The sequence below is a fragment of the Macaca nemestrina genome, chromosome 5 (assembly GCF_043159975.1).
Source record: "Macaca nemestrina isolate mMacNem1 chromosome 5, mMacNem.hap1, whole genome shotgun sequence".
NCBI lineage: Eukaryota > Metazoa > Chordata > Mammalia > Primates > Cercopithecidae > Macaca > Macaca nemestrina.
Window position 1 is genome coordinate 10661699 of NC_092129.1, and position 16148 is coordinate 10677846.

At 39.0% G+C, this 16148-nt stretch overlaps 1 protein-coding gene across 7 annotated transcripts in view; it reads right to left on the reverse strand.

The window, feature by feature from the left end:
- LOC105487510 (mitogen-activated protein kinase kinase kinase 4) overlaps positions 1 to 16148 on the reverse strand; it is a 194320-nt gene that overhangs the window by 113229 nt on the left and 64943 nt on the right. For 4 of the 7 annotated variants that reach the window (XM_011750971.3, XM_011750969.3, XM_011750970.3 and 1 more), the window contains exon 1: positions 13009 to 13324. The exons of 1 other annotated variant lie outside the window; for it this stretch is intronic. In XM_011750971.3, the coding sequence (XP_011749273.3) occupies positions 13009 to 13160 (152 nt within the window). In that variant the 5' untranslated portion in view covers positions 13161 to 13324. Of the gene's footprint in view, positions 1 to 12583; positions 12619 to 13008; positions 13326 to 16148 lie in introns of those variants that run through there. 2 more of the 7 variants (XR_011622942.1, XM_011750972.2) reach the window with 2 other exon arrangements.

Below are 16148 nucleotides of genomic sequence, written 5' to 3' on the forward strand. Positions count from 1 at the left end.
CAATAGTAAGACCCTGTCTCCAAAAAAAAAAAAAAAAAAAACGGTTTATAATATACTTTTTGTCTTATTTTTAGTCCATTAATGAATGTGTTCATTTTGATACAGAAAGTTGTAGTAGGTTCATGGAAAAGCAATTTTATCTGTCATGGTCAAGACTGGTAAGTTTGGTGGTTTTAAATAAGGTTTTTAAAAAGATCTTTAGTATCAAATGTTATACTGATACAAAACTAAAATTGTGTTTTCTCTGTTTCAATGTCAAATGTTTCTCAGATTACTGGTTTGCTCTTAATAGAAGATTGTATAAGTTATTCTTTACTTTCTACATTATCTGCACAGACAAGAAGATTCTGTTTTACCATGATAACCTTCTATGGTTTATGCCGACTTAGTATGTCCTTGATTATTTAAGGAACAAGTTTCTCTTTCATGAAAGTTTATTTATGATCATGTTACCACTTATGTTAACTTTCAAAATCTTTATTGTCACTTGGGTTAAATATAAAGTCAACTATTATTTCTTGGTACCCTATGAGCCTATCTTAATTAAAGTTTTCAAATCTGACAACTTTTGATATTTTGCCTTACCAAAATCAAATCATAAATATCATTTGCACCTAAAACTGTCTTTGAGATTTCCCAGATGGTGCCCCCCAAAACAATCACAAGATTTGTTCTTTCACCTTTTAAAAAAAGAAGTGCTAGAAAATAATTAGGTTTATCTGGCATGTTGTTATTGATGAGTTATCAAGTCAGAAGAGATGCTTAGCCTTCTCTAGGTTAAACGTGTATGCGTAAAATGTTGCAAAAATTTCAGACTCTGCTTGCTACAGAAGTCACCAGAAAATTGTCAGTGCTCTCACTGACGACGATACACTGCTATTTATCAGAGTCCTGGTGCTACTTTGTTCGGTATTAGACAAAAGCACAGCATTACTAGTCATAATTTCAGTTTTGTTTTTTAAATGTTCACTACGTCCCAACTTGTTTAACTTGAATCTAGCATCTTCCAGGCCAGTAGTTTTCAACTGGATATTCACATCACTTACGTATGTTTCATTAATATGCACAAACAGATGTTCAGCACATATTCCAGACTTACACAATCTCTCTCTCTGATATTGTTGGTATATTTTAACTATACGCTTGGTATACTGTTGGCATATATCAGAACTAACACATGTTATAGCTAAACTTCTTTTTCTCAGTAAAGATTATATACTACATACTTTTATTTCCCAGTAAAGATTAACTATTTTCAAGAAAGAGTGGATATTGCATTTAATGTATAAGAATGGAATTTTTATAATTATATAATAATTTTTACATAAAAAGCCACTCTTTCTTGAAAATAGAATCCTTATGTTTATATAAATATTTTCTCTAAAAAAATTTTGGAATGACTTTAATCTTGTCTTCTACAACAACCAACCAACCACATCCTTATTAATTGCTTTGTTCTTATAATGAATTCTCATTGGATCTTTCACTTTTGAAAATTATAGTAATAAGCTAACTACAGCCACTTAAAGTTATTTTGTCATCTACAGACAGGTTTTTGTTTTACCTTGCTGCTTCCCTGACAGCACTTACAATCAGCTACAAGCCAGAGTGCCTGTCTTCAACAAAGAAGAGCTGTCTTGGGACCCACAGAAAAGGACTTTGCCAGGTACCCTGCAGTACAGTCTTTTGATGTAGTTTAAACAACTTTCAGAAGATACCAGTGGACTGAGTCAAGATTTCTAGAACTCTAATCAAGAGGAAGATACATTCATGAGACGGCTAACTAAAGATCAAGTGGAAAAAGAATTACATAGGACTGAATGAACTAATCAAGGATGACTGTGGATTCTGTTGAGAATATTGTTGCTGTTACTAATGTTTTATTTTCTGGATATATAAGGAGTCCTTTCTTCTTAAGCTATCTATACCTCATTACAATTTAGGAGAATATGCTTTTGTAACTAAAGTTATCCAGTGCATTTTGTCTTTCACACTGGTAAGAATAAAATAACTTAATACCTTTCTAGAAAGAAATATGGCAACACCTCTCAAAAATCTTAAAACTCTAAATATCTTATGACCTAGGAAGCTATCCTAAAGAAACAATCCAAAATACTGAAAAATTCACAAAAATATTTCTATCAAGTCACTAATTGTAAGTGGAATCATATATATCACAAACCATATGTTATCATATTCAAACTATTAAATTATGGGATATACATCAAGAGAAATACAGTTTGCCATCGGTTGTCATAGGAAAATGCTAATGGTATATGGTAGCTTGTAAAAATAAACTGTGTAAAAAAAATACACAGAAAAGAAATATGCCAAGGTAACTACTTTTAGATGGCAGAAGTAGAATTGGTTATTTGCTTCTTTATATGTTTCATAGTTTTCCATAATAGATATATGTTACCTTTATAATCAGGAAAATTTCTAACTGATTAAGTTGGTTTTATTAAGTGAGAAGATTTCATTCACTCTTCTCAGGCAGTAACTAGATCAACCTAGTTTTATTAAGTGAAAAGATTTCATTCGTTTTTCTTAGGCAGTGGCTAGATCAATCTGAAAACTATTCCTCTTAACATTTAAAAAATGAAAAGAAAATTAATCCAAGTTATAAAGACACAAGTTAAATGAATGAAAAAGAATTTTCACAGAAAAGACAGCTGTGCCTATTAACCTAAACAATCACAATCTGTAGCGTTACAGTTCTTAATTTAGTAGCATGATTTATGATGATCCAAGGGCCAGTAAGAATTCCAAACACCTGTAGGAATAATCTACCAAATAAACCACAACTAAAGTAAAAGAGAGAATCTGGAAAAGCTAGGTCCAAAAAGGAGAACCTTATTCTTATTTCTATGGCTTCTGCAGACACGGGGGTTGGGGGGGTTGGGGGGGGGAATTGTTTCTTGAATGGAGATTATTGCAGCTATTTTTAAAAGTATCTAGCCTCAATGTATATTTGGTGGCTTTTTAAGAAAATCACTATAGGACTTGCCTCTTTCACCTTAAGCCCAAAAAGAGGAAGAAAAGAGAAAGGTAATAATAACAGCTAATACTGAGCACTGACTACAGAAGAGGAATTATTTAATCTTAATAACAACCTAGGAAGACGTTATTATTTTTGCCTTTCAAATGAGGAAACAGACAGAGGCTAAATTACTTCCCCACAATCCTACTGCTAGCAATCAAAAGGTAACATTCAAAGCCTATCTACTACCAAAACCTATGCTCTGCCTCCTTCATACAAGTGTCGTCAAAGAACCTGCTAACTGTTAGGCAATGAGCCAGCAATTAGGCTATAAAAGTAAGCAAAACAATAGACGATGCCCCAGACCTCATGGAGTTTACTGAAGGCAAACATAATAAACAAATATGTGCACAAATATATAATTACAAATGGTGGTAAACTGCAGGGGCTCTGAGACACATAACAGAAGGACCTCATCTATTCTGGGGGGAAGCGGGGGAACTGTCAAGGTGGACCCTAAAGTAAGCAATGCTTAAGACCTGAAGTGAAACTGCTGTACCCTAACACAGATTACATATGACATATATATCATGCATATACAGAATATATAGATGTGAAATAGATAGATATTGTTTGAATTATTTGATAACACTTATAACACATAGTTTGAGACATACATGATTCGACCTATAATTAATAACCTGATAAAAATATTTTTGTAAATTTTTCAGTATTTGGATTATTTGGATTATTTCTTATATATGTGTACACATATGTATATATAATATACACATATACTAAATATGTATATACATCTATATATAATATACACATGTGTGCATGTGTACACATATTATATATAAAATACATACACATATATAATGTAATATACACATATGTATATATAATGTAATATACATGTGATATACACATATGTATATAATATACACATATTTTATATGTATATGTGTATTTGTGTATACATGTATATTATATGTGTATATATGTGTACACATACATATATTACATATACACATATACAACATACACATATATAATATATACACACATATATATGTATATATGTACATATATACGTATATATATCAGGGGAAAATGAGTTCCTTTTTTTTCTTAAGGAAAAAAGGAACTATCTGAAAATTTTTTTTTTTTTTTTGAGGCGGAGTCTCGCTCTGTCGCCCAGGCTGGAGTGCAGTGGCGCGTTCTCGGCTCACTGCAAGCTCCGCCTCCCGGGTTTCCGCCATTCTCCTGCCTCAGCCTCCCGAGTAGCTGGGACTACAGGCGCCGCCACCACGCCCGGCTAATTTTTTTGTATTTTTAGTGGAGACGGGGTTTCATTGTGTTAGCCAGGATGGTCTCGATCTCCTGACCTCGTGATCCGCCCGTCTCGGCCTCCCAAAGTGCTGGGATTACAGGCTTGAGCCACCGCGCCCGGCCCCTATCTGAAAAATTTTAAACACAAGTTAGTGTTTCAGAGAAAGATCAACAAATTACCTAAATTACTCACATAACGCCAATCTCAATTTTATTCTAAAATTAATCCTAGATTTTAAACTGATCTTTACAATTCTTGTAGCTTAAGGATAAGCAGCCAAGAGAACAACGTTGAGAGACAAGCATAGATACATTCTTACTCTTGCCTTCGGGTAACAATGCTGTCTTCAAGTAAGTATTGCCGAGCTTCTCCAAAATTCCATTTGATCATTTAGTAGACAAACACTGTACTTGTTCTCCTGACTCAGTCTCAAGGGACAAGGTACAAAGTACAACAGCATCCTTTTTATTTTGGATAGAGCTACGCTTTTAAAACTGAGGGTCACAACCCATTTGTGGGTAATAAAATCATTTTAGTAGGGTATCATGAACAATTTTTAATAGAACAGAATAAGAATTATTTGAGCGTATCATATATTGCAAGGTCAAATACTGTTTCAAAATTGTTTTCTTTTGGTTACAAGGCACACACACACACTGTCGTAAAATGTATTTCTTACTGTAGGTCACAACCATAACCACAGTTTCAAAACCACTACTACAGACCAGAAGTTAGAATCTTACTGTCTTCTTGATCTACAGACGGACCCCTGAAAATAACACATCTTAAAATGTCTGAGCATTGGCTCTTCTTTATTCTGTGAGCAAGAAAGAAAAGTTTCATAGGGAAAAAAAACGTGGATGATGAGTTTTAAGAGGATTTCATATTTTCTATTTGCATTTTTTTCTGAAAACAAATCTTTCATCTCGTTTGATCCTGTCAAGTCCAATTAATCCAGAAAATACAGCATTCCATGGTTGCCAAGTAACCGTGCACATAGGCTTGAGCTGAAGCTGGGCTATGTATGGCAAGTGGCTGGAGAACACCTTGGCTTCGGACCTTGACAAGGGGAGCACATGGCAATGCAAGGGTAAGGGAAGAAAGGCCTGCAGATCTGGAACCTAAGCTGTGACCTGGGAAAGCTGCAGCCCCTCTAGGCCATTTTTCTCATCTCTAAAACGAGACACACGGCCCAGATGATCTTACAAGAGCTCAACTCTTGTAATTCTGTAAGCAACGGCTAGGAAGTTGGATGAAAGGAACACTAAGAGTCCTACCGTCTGTAAGAACTTGTATTAGCAAATGTTTAAATCCTTATCTGAGTAAGAACTAAATACTTACGCATACAACAAACTCACTCCAAAAATTTTGTGAGAAAACCAAGCTATATCTACATTTTATGTTCCCACATAAAAAGACTTTAGGATTTTAAATAAATGTACTATCTTCCAAAAGTTCTCCACTGAAAGACTAAAAAGGTTGACAATTTCTATTAATTTGACAACTCTAAACTAGCCGTCCTGTAACAAGCCCTATTCAGAAAGTTCCACATTTCAGCAGTATCTTCAAATAGCCTGCTCACACACAAAAAAGCTTCCACTGAAAACATCAAATCTTATCAGCTTTAAAGCTTAGTATCTACTTTTCTCCACAGAAGGCTTATTTCATCTGAAATGAAATCCATGTGTGAAATGCTTTTGATATACTGCCTAATATATTCTTAATAGCTTTCCCTGCTAATTTATAAACACATGGCATCCATATGACCCATGAAACCAATACTGCTGAGGTAGGTCTGCAAATTGCAAAACATGAATGTTCTTGTAATTCAAAAACAAAACGTCATGTTGCCTGTCAGTGAATAAATATTTAAAGGCAAAGGCACTCGATTACAAAGTGTGAGATGTGTAGGGGTCTAAAAATGCGCCTACCATATTCACTGCCAGTGGCACAATGTATCTTTTAAAACACAGACATTTCAAGTACACCCCTTAAAATGGGGAAAGCATGTTAACACAATATACATGTTGAGAACACAGTTCTAGATCTTAAGTATTTCTATTAATGTAAAAGACCACCCTAACGTAAGTCCTGTGTTTGTTTTGTTACTGTGGGAGTTGTTTCTAATCTACATAATCTCTTACCCAAGATGAAGTAAATAATTTTTTAAAACCAGCTTGCTACAGCCAGCTCAGACAGTTCACAGATACCAAAAATAAATAAAATCATTTAAAATTTGGCAACAATATTCCCTTTATATGACATATGGACTCTCATCAATTTCAGTTTTAGTAACAATTCAATGTAAGGAAATTTAAGATTATAAATGAGCTAGTTAAGAATTTAGGCTCTCTGATTAGCTTTTTATTTTAAAACAAAACATGTAACATGTTCATCATAAAAAGTTTTAGGAAAAATTAGTATGTATTCTTTATGTCTTTTTTCTATGCACATACACTTTTTAAAATGGGATCACACTGAGTATCAGGATTTTAAGAAGCTTAACTCAAATTAATAGTTTAAGCACAAATAGAGATTAGCTCACATCAAATTAAGAGAAAAATAGGGACAAATCTAGCATAAAAGGGCAACTGGCTGAGACTGGTGGTGCACACCTGTAGTTCCACCTACTTGGGAGGCTGAGGCAAAAGAATTATTTTGAGCCCAGAAGTTCGAATCCAGCCTGGATAACATACAGAGACTGCCATCTCTTTCTTTATATTTATTTATTTTTTTTAAAGGCAACTGGCCATAGACCTCTTTCAGCCTCTCTGCTTTTCTCTGGGGGTTAACATCACTGTCTGACACTAGGTCCTCTGTAGTAGCTTCAGGAAGCTAGCTCTAGGCTCATGACTTCTCAGCATATATTTCAGCAAAATCGGCGTTTCTCTCTCCCAGCTCCAATTTGAAAAATCCCAGGAAAGAATCCTAATTGGCTTGGACTGGGTCAAATGCATGCCTATGGCCTGGCATCTGGAAGAAGACAGCAGCTCCAATATGTACCATGTAGTTTAAGTCAAGAGAGGAACTCCCCCAAATAAGGTAGAAGGAAGACAGGGAGGTAGGGCAGACATAGCTGGTGGACAAATACATGTATGAAATGAACATCCACCTCAAATTTTGGCTCCCATCTTCTGCAAATACTGTTTTACAGTCTGTTTGTTTTTGCTCAATACAGTGGTATGTATACACCAGAAATACTTGAGAATCTTCTTAAAAATAGATACTCAGGTACCACCCCAAAAGCAGTTGTATCATGAGCACTTTCACATGTCACTAAATATTATTTAAAAACACAGTTTTTAATAAATGGACAGAATTCTGATATGGTTCTAATTCTTTAAATTGAATTTTACGATTTAAATCCAGAAAAGCCACATACCATCATGATCCTTTTTGAACACAATATTCGAAAAGAATTTTATGAAAGCACCAACGACTGACATCTTTGCCACACCGTTCTGAGAAACTATGCTAGAGGCTTCTTGGCGGGAGGCGGTGGGGCAGAGATTATGGGGAGAATACGGGCGGGGGGGAATGGAGACAATAAGGTGATCCTCTGAGACTCACCATTAGTAAAAATATACCGTACCACTGAGGTTTAAAAAAAAAAAACAAAGTCTTAAAGGGAGAAGGATAAAATATGCCCCCAAATTAAAGCAGGAAAAGCAAGGTTTGTTATAATCTCTAAAGACTGAAGACTAAAAACAAACACACTATAAACCAAACAATTGAGGAAAAGTTTGTGACCCGAGGGAAAAAAGCAGCCTGTGTGACGCCTAGAAAATAAAAACCTAAGAATAAGTCTGGATCGCACTGCCTCTCATTCAGAAGCAGGGGTGCACCTGATAGGGATGCAAGTCCACCTCACTGGTCTGCTAACACGAATCACTGGGATCATTCAACTCATTTCCCTTGCTAATATCATGCTTACTAATCAATCTCTTAATTATACTTTGGCTTTCTACAGGCAAGAGAATACACTGACTAACCAGGTGTACAGACAAAGCTGAGTATCTGTGCCTGAGAAGCGAAGCACAGTGAGTGTCTGGGCCTTGATTATCGTGCCAAGGGAGTGCCAGCTTATATAAAGACCTACGGAGTCTTCAGCTAATCTCCTTCTCTCACATGTTTTCCATTTTCTCTTTAAAGAAACTATTTCCAGTAGCCTACTAATAGGCAACGTTAAAGAGTCTTTAAACAGCATACATACCACCTGGTCAAATTACAAGGGTGAGACAATAGAATACTATGAGTAAAATCACAGTCACAAGGAATGAGGAATTATTAAATAACAGGAAGTTATTACAACAAATGTATCCAGTGAGCAGGCAAGACCTTTATATCCCCATATTTCAGTAGAGCTCAGAACAAGATTTGCAGGACACCATCAGAGCACATGTGAAGGAAACAGAGTGGCCTCTAACAATGACAGAAAATTAAAGGGAACCACAAAGTCCTCTTGAGTGACAAGTCCCCAGTTGAAAACATGAAGTTTCTGCCATCACTGCTGTTTGATGACTCCTCTCTGCCTAGAGCCATCCCTGCCAATGGTATCTACTATTACAGTGGTCTGAAGCCACAACCATCACTGATGCTGCACCACCAGTCTGGAGCGCCACAGGAGGCTGACTTCTCCAGGGAGAACAGGTGACGTAGAAGGTCAAGACCGAAACACGCAGGCTCAATGTGGACATTCAAGCTGAGAGACAGATCAAATCGCCTAGGAGTGACGACATTCAACTAGTTTTTTCGTAGTGAAACCCAGTTTTTCAAAGCATTTACGATAAATATTTAAAGTAAATAATAAAGTCATTTTTTTAAAAAAGTTAATTGTTAAATTTATGCAGCATGTACTCATAAAGTCAATGAGAACAATGAAGCTATTTTTAATATAAACATTTTAAATGGAAGGTTATAGTAAACAAGAGCATTATATCAGCCTTAATATCCAATTGATTCCGTGTTTTAAGTGTACAGCTCCAAGAAGTCACAAAGGTAAATTGTTCCAAATTAGTTTTAATAGCTCTCCTAGTCACCTCAGGATCCTCCTAAAACTGCCCCGGAAGCCTGAAAAAGAAATGATAAGCAATGTTTATTTCAAAGTTTAATCACTAACAATAACAACTGCTATCCTTATCATGAATTCTTTATCAAAACTAAGGACAAAAGTATCCGCAACTGACAGCAAGCAATAAAACTAGAATAGAGGGCTATCACCTCTCCACCTGTTTTGTGTTGTTGGGTCACTGCATAATTCTCTTGGGCCAGGAGGAAAGCACACACCAAGCAGATGTGCCGGGCTGGCTGCATCTGCCACGATGGAGCACTTGCCGTGCAGCTTTGAAGGCCAACATGTACAGGCCTGAGTTCTACAAAAGGCCTGTGCATTAATACAACCTTCCTAATCAATGACACACAGACATAAAGTGCGTGAAAAAGATGACAAACAGAGTTTTATTCTAGTCTCTGGCAAAACCAGTTAACCTGGCAGCATAAATTACCACATTATTGGTCTCCAACGTATTAAAAGGTGGCATTTCGCACATTTTCCACAAACGTAAGAAAAAATGCTCAATATCACTAATTATCAGGGAAATGCAAGTTAAAACCACAATGAGATACCACCTCACTCCTGCAAGAATGGCCATAATTTAAAAATAATAAAAAAAATAGACAATGGCATGGATGTGGTAAGAAGGGAACTGTTTTACACTGCTGGTGGGAATGTAAACTAGTACAACCACTGTGGAAAACAATATGGAGATTCCTTAAAAAACTGGCCGGGCACAGTGGCTCACGCCTGTAATCCCAGAACTCTGGGAGGCCGAGACGGGCAGATCACGAGGTCAGGAGTTCAAGACCAGCCTGCCCAACATGGTGAAACCTCAACTCTACTAAAAATACAAAAATGAGCTGGGCGTGGTGGCAGGCACCTGTAATCCCAGCTACCCGAGAGGCTGAGGCAGGAGGATTGCTCGAACCCAGGAGGTGGAGGTTGCAGTGAACTGAGATCACGCAATTGCACTCCAGCCTGGGCAACACAGCAAGACTCTGTCTCAAAAAAACTAAAAAAAACCTGAAAACTAAAAGTAGAACTACCATCTGATCCAGTAATCCCACTACTGAGTATCTACCCAAAGGAAATCAAGTAATCATATGAAAAAGACACATGTACACACGTTTATAGCAGCAATTTGCAAGTCACAACTGCAAAAACATGGAACCAACCTAAATGCCCATCAACCAATGAGTGGATAAAGAAAATGTGGCATATATACACCATGTACTACTACTCAGCCATAAAACAGAACGAAATAATGGCAACTGTAGCAACTTGGATGGAGCTGGAGGCCATGATTCTAAGTGAAGTCACTCACGAATGGAAAACCAAGTATCATATTCACTTATAAGTGGGAGCTAAGCTAGGAGGATGCAAAGGCATAAGAATGACATAATGGACTTCGAAGACTGGGGGAAAGCTCAGAGCGGGGTGAGGGAATAAAGACTACATATTTGGTACAGTGTATACTGCTTGGGTGACAGGTGCACCAAAATCTTAGAAATCACCACTAAAGAACTTATCCATGTAACCACAAAACACCTGTACCCCCAAAAACTATTGAAATAAAATACAAAAGAAAATTATGAAAAAAAAAAAGAGGTGGCATTTCACACATTTTGAACACGTACACTGAGCTCCTTTAAAATGGTTTTAAAAAAAAAAAGTTCAAATGAACAAACTGGATAGTCCCTGCAACATCTTTTACCAAAGATCTACAGTAATTCTGTCAGAGGTCAGTTCTGTGTATTGAAGAGCAGGTGGTGACAATGAGGACATAAAAAAGAGAAAACAACAGCTTCGTCAAATAATCTGTTTTACAGATTTGCTATTGTAAAATTAACTGCAATGTTGCTAAGAAAAATATTTCTAAGGTCTTCTTGTTCCGTACACTGCTGTTCACTTACAGTTGGATGAAACCCATTATCCTGACCTATTTTTATTATAACAAAGACAGAAGCCTGACTGAAAAGTCAAGGTTTCTTTTTAACACTGAAGCAGCAGTCAATTTTGCAGCACATTTTCATTTCTCTGCCCTTCCATTTCTTTCCGGAGTAGGTTATACAGAATTCTAATTTCTGATCTGCCTATTTGGATAATGAATTCTTCATGGTGGTTAAAGACATGGGTTTGGCAGCCAGACCTTTCTTCATTACCAGCTGTAAAACCTTGAACAAGATACTTAACCTGTGTGCCTCAGTTTCCTCATCTGTAAAAAAAAAAAAAGATAGTATAATAGGACCTACCTCATAGGGTTGTTGAAAGAATTAAATGGGTTAATAGAAATAAAGACAATGGCCTATTTTAAGCATTAAGTGTTCACTATTAATTTTAAAGAAAAAGGTATCAAAATTGCTCAAAAACTGAACCCGTTAACAAATTCATAATAAACTTTCTGACAAAATTTCTAAAACTACTAGATGTATTCAAAAGGAACCAAAGGAATTCTCATTACACCCTGTACCATTATTGAGTTGTTCCTTAAAAGTACCCAGAAGTATCTCAGAATTAAGAGAGGCAACTCATTTCTTCACAGCTTATAAAAATAAAACAAATTTGCTTGGGCCAACTGAGTGATGACAAGCAAGAATATGGGTCCTGTGTTCAGTTCTAACTACAGCTACAGATGTGAATTTTCTTTAAGCAAGAAAAAGAGGACACTTTACTGCCTTATTCCTAGAACTATAGAGCTCTTAAGACCATAAGATGCCAAGAGGTGCTGCCGAGGTATTTTCATTACTGAGGACAGGGGGCAGCAGTTTGCAAGTTTACTCTCGGATGCAAAGGACAAGGGAGTAAGAGGACATTTGAACATAGAAACACAGGCACGTAAAAAGAGGGAAATTCTCAGTTATGGTGAGTTTGTTCTCCCACAAAAAAAAAAAAAAAAAAAAAAGGCATAAAGGTAGTTAATAGAGTCTCTATGGAAGAAAAGGCAACAAATGCTTTGGTTACCGAAGTTCCATCTTAGAGCTTCCTGCAGCAGCAAAGTTTCAGACAAATGAATCCTTACTTTATGTGCACGTGTGAGCAACAATCTGCACAATACTAGCACTAAAGCACAGTAAGGGGCCCTCAGAAGAGGAAAGCAACGTGTCTGTCTGCATAGTCTAAGTGCAGTTTCTCACCGAAGAGATGACAGGCACTCTCTGCAGCGGGCAAAAGGAGAGAAGGAGGAGAACGCGGGGAAATAGCCAGTACGCACTCGATTTCCGAATGTCTCATTTACTCGAATGAGGGCAGAGGGGAGGGACCACTTTCGTTCAGCAATGATGAGAGGCATTTCAGTGAGGCCACCCTTCCGAAGCTAGCGGCAGGGGAGGCAGCCGCACTCTGCTCCCAGCCCCCGCAGCGTTGAGGGTGAGCTGGGAGAGCCTGCAAGGGAAGGGGAGCTAGCAACACGCTCGAGCAGAACCCTGCGGAGCCGCAACCCCGGGAGGAGTCGCCGGACAGACTCGGCCGCGGTCCCTTGGGACCCAGTGATGCACCGCGCCCCTCCCGCCCCAGCCTGCAGAGCCTGGATGCTTCCCTCCCCACCTGGCGGGAAGCAGAGGCCCTCGGGCCCGACGGAGTTCGGGCCAGGACCCGCCCCGCTTTCTGCGAGCGACCGACTGCGGCCGCCACACTCACCTCGCCGCCAAGCAGCACTCGGGTTCTGACTCGCTCTCGGGTTCCGGCGGCGGCGGTGGTGGCGGCGGCGGCGGCGGCGGCTCCTCCATGGCGGCGGCAGGCGTGACGGCAAAAGCGGGAGGAGGGACCAGCGCGGCAGCGGCTTCTCTCATCCGTGCACGGAGCCCCGCATGGCCGCGGCAAACAGTAAGCTGCAGCCTGGCGCGGGGCACCGAAGCGCCGAAGTGCGGGAGTGACTCGGCTCCGCCTCCGCCTCTACCCTGCCGCAGGAGCCGCGCGCGCCGCGGCCATCTTGGAAACGGCGACCGGCCGAGCGCCGGGGCTACGGTGGGCGGCGAGGGACAAGCCTCCGAGATCGGCGGCGGAGGCGGCGGGCGCCGGAATCCGACCGAACGGGGGCGGAGACGGCGGCAGGGAGGGGCGGGGAGCGCCGTCAAGTGTCCGTGCGATTGGGTCCCGGAGCTGGGTCTCCCCAGCTCGCCCGGTTTCGCCCCGGCCGGTGGCAGTGGGGGACTGTGAAGCGGAGCCGGGCTGTGCGGCGAGCTGGGACCTGAGGCTTCCCGAGCGGTCGTCGGTCTGGAAGGGACGCTGGGTAGGGCCGATGAGCGGGGCGGGTGCGGCGCTGTGAGCCCGGCCGGAGTCGCCGCCCAGGGACCTGCCACCCGGATCCCAGGATCCCACCTTCCAGGAGGACGGACGTCACCCGGACGCTCGCAACTCCGGTCTCTTGATAGCGCAGCCTTCCACAAGCTAGGATTTTAAAGACTTGAAATAAAGTCTCCAGAATTCCAGACCATTAAAGTGACACCCTCATTTCAACCCTGCAGAACTTCTCACCCCAGTGTCACAAGATTCGATAGTGATCTCCCAGAAACTTGGACTGGAATGCTCCTACACTGAGGGGGTGGGGGGAAGAAGAAAGGCTAAAGATTATTTCAGAGTTACAAAAATCCTGTTAGAATTCCAAGGAATCGTTTAGTCTTAGCACTGGGGCTTCACAGTTTTTTTTAAGTTGGAAATATTTACAAAATTTCCCGTAGGGTGAAATCCAGAGTTAATCCAAAAGCAGAATCTTTTAAAATTAAGTACATTCAAATGTGCAGATTTCTTAAACCTCATTTAGTTGAGCTTTGATACGTAAAACGCACGTTTTGAATAACGCTGGTAACAAAGAAAAACATTGAATTGATTATAGGTATGTTATATTTAAAGACCAGTTGTGAAATTAGCTATATTGTGCTCAAAGTATGTTACTGACATTTCTCTGTTGTTAAAAGGAACTGCTTCATTCTAGTTTTTTATAATAGTCTATATTATGTATATAGCCTGATAGTGCTGAATTTCTGAATTGATCTTCATCTTATTTACTCAACAACATTCATTCAACAAATACTTATTAAGTGAATATATATGTCAGGAACTGTACTAGATGCTCGGGTTGTAGCAGTAAGCACAACAGACCAAGCAAACAGCTTAGTAAAGGGTGAGATAAAGTATTCAAAAGAAATTAATTTTTATCTTAATTTTTAAAATTATAAATTTTTTTAAAATCACAAATTGGTATCCATGTATAATTCATTTCCATTCATTTTCTTGTGTAAAGAAAGCTCAGTAAAAGTATTTCTTAGGTTTCTGTAATTCTAGTTCTCTACTCAATTTTCCTCTGCAATTTTCTGAGCCAGAACCCTTCTTAGAAGGCATATTAGAGACTTTAAAAGTTAAATAATAAAATAAATCTCTTCTTTAAACAGCATTGTACTACGTATTCTTTGGTATGACTACCGAATTGAAGCTAAATGATAATGCAGACACGTGCGTTCAAGTCACAAAACACTTAGCAAGTATAATCAGCATCCGGGAGACCTGTGGCTTGTTCTTGTTTTTTAATTTCCACTTGAGGATACTATCTATTTTAGCAGAAACCAAGTAAATTTACACTTACCTAATCAAGTAATGCATCATATATAGAAACCTAAGTTAACTGATGCTAAATAGTCAATGTGAGTGTTGTGAGTTTTCTCCCCACCCCCATGCTGGGTCCAGGAAAGCTGTTTCTCTGGCTGACAACCCTCTCATCTCACCCCGTGCCCCCACTTTGTCTCCAGGGCTCCCAGTGAGCTCCTCACAGCCTGCAGATTTCTTTTCTGCCTTCTCTGCTATAGTGTAAGCTTCTTCAGGAAAGAAGCCATTCTTCCTTCTTCTGTCCTTTGCCTAGGGACCAAGTGTCTCTGGTGCCCAACATGGTGTTAGTAGGAACTCAGTAAATATTGTTGCATTCATGAAATAGTTTTTTAAAAAAATTATTAGATTTTTGTTTCTGAATTTTTATTCTCGTTTAGCACATGGTTGGTCTTATTGTCTCGTGATCTTTAATAATTTTTTTTTTTTTTTTTTTTTTTGGAGGCAAGGCTTGCTCTGTTGCCCAGGTTGGAGTGCAGTGACATAATCATAGCTCACTGTAACCTCAAATTCCTGGGCTCAAGTGATCCTCCCACCTCTGCCTCTGCTGTAGCTGGGACTACAGATGCATACCACCATGTCCAGCTAATTTTAAGCATTTTTTTTTTTTTGTAGAGCTGAGGCCTCACTATGTTGCCCAAGCTAGTCTTGAACTCCTGGCCTCGAGCCTCCCAGAACCCTGGAATCACAGGTGTAAGCCACTGCACCCGGCCTAATCATGTTTTTAAAAACTGACAACAAAATCTTCGGAGAATTTCACTCTTTGTCCTCAAGACTGAATCCACATAGCCCTTATGGAATTTCTTAACTTTGAAATGAGTTTAAAAAGCTAAGGTTCTACTGAAGACCTAGTCTAGGTTGAGCTACATAACATTCTGATTATTGCTTTCAAGCCCAATTTTGACATACACAAAGCCAGTTACATATTCATATGCATGTTCTTTCTGCTTTGCCAAAAAAATTCAAAAACCTTGCTACCACTATTATGAAGTCTCAAACTTCATCTCTATATAGTGTATATATATATATAAATGTCAAAGGGCATAATTGTAACACCTTAGCATATTTCAAGGCTAGTATATTAATCAATTTTATGAATTTTGCTACAAGAATATTAAAAAAATTTTTTTTTGGAGATGGAGTCTTGCTCTGTTACCCAGGCTGGAATGCAGTGGCATGAT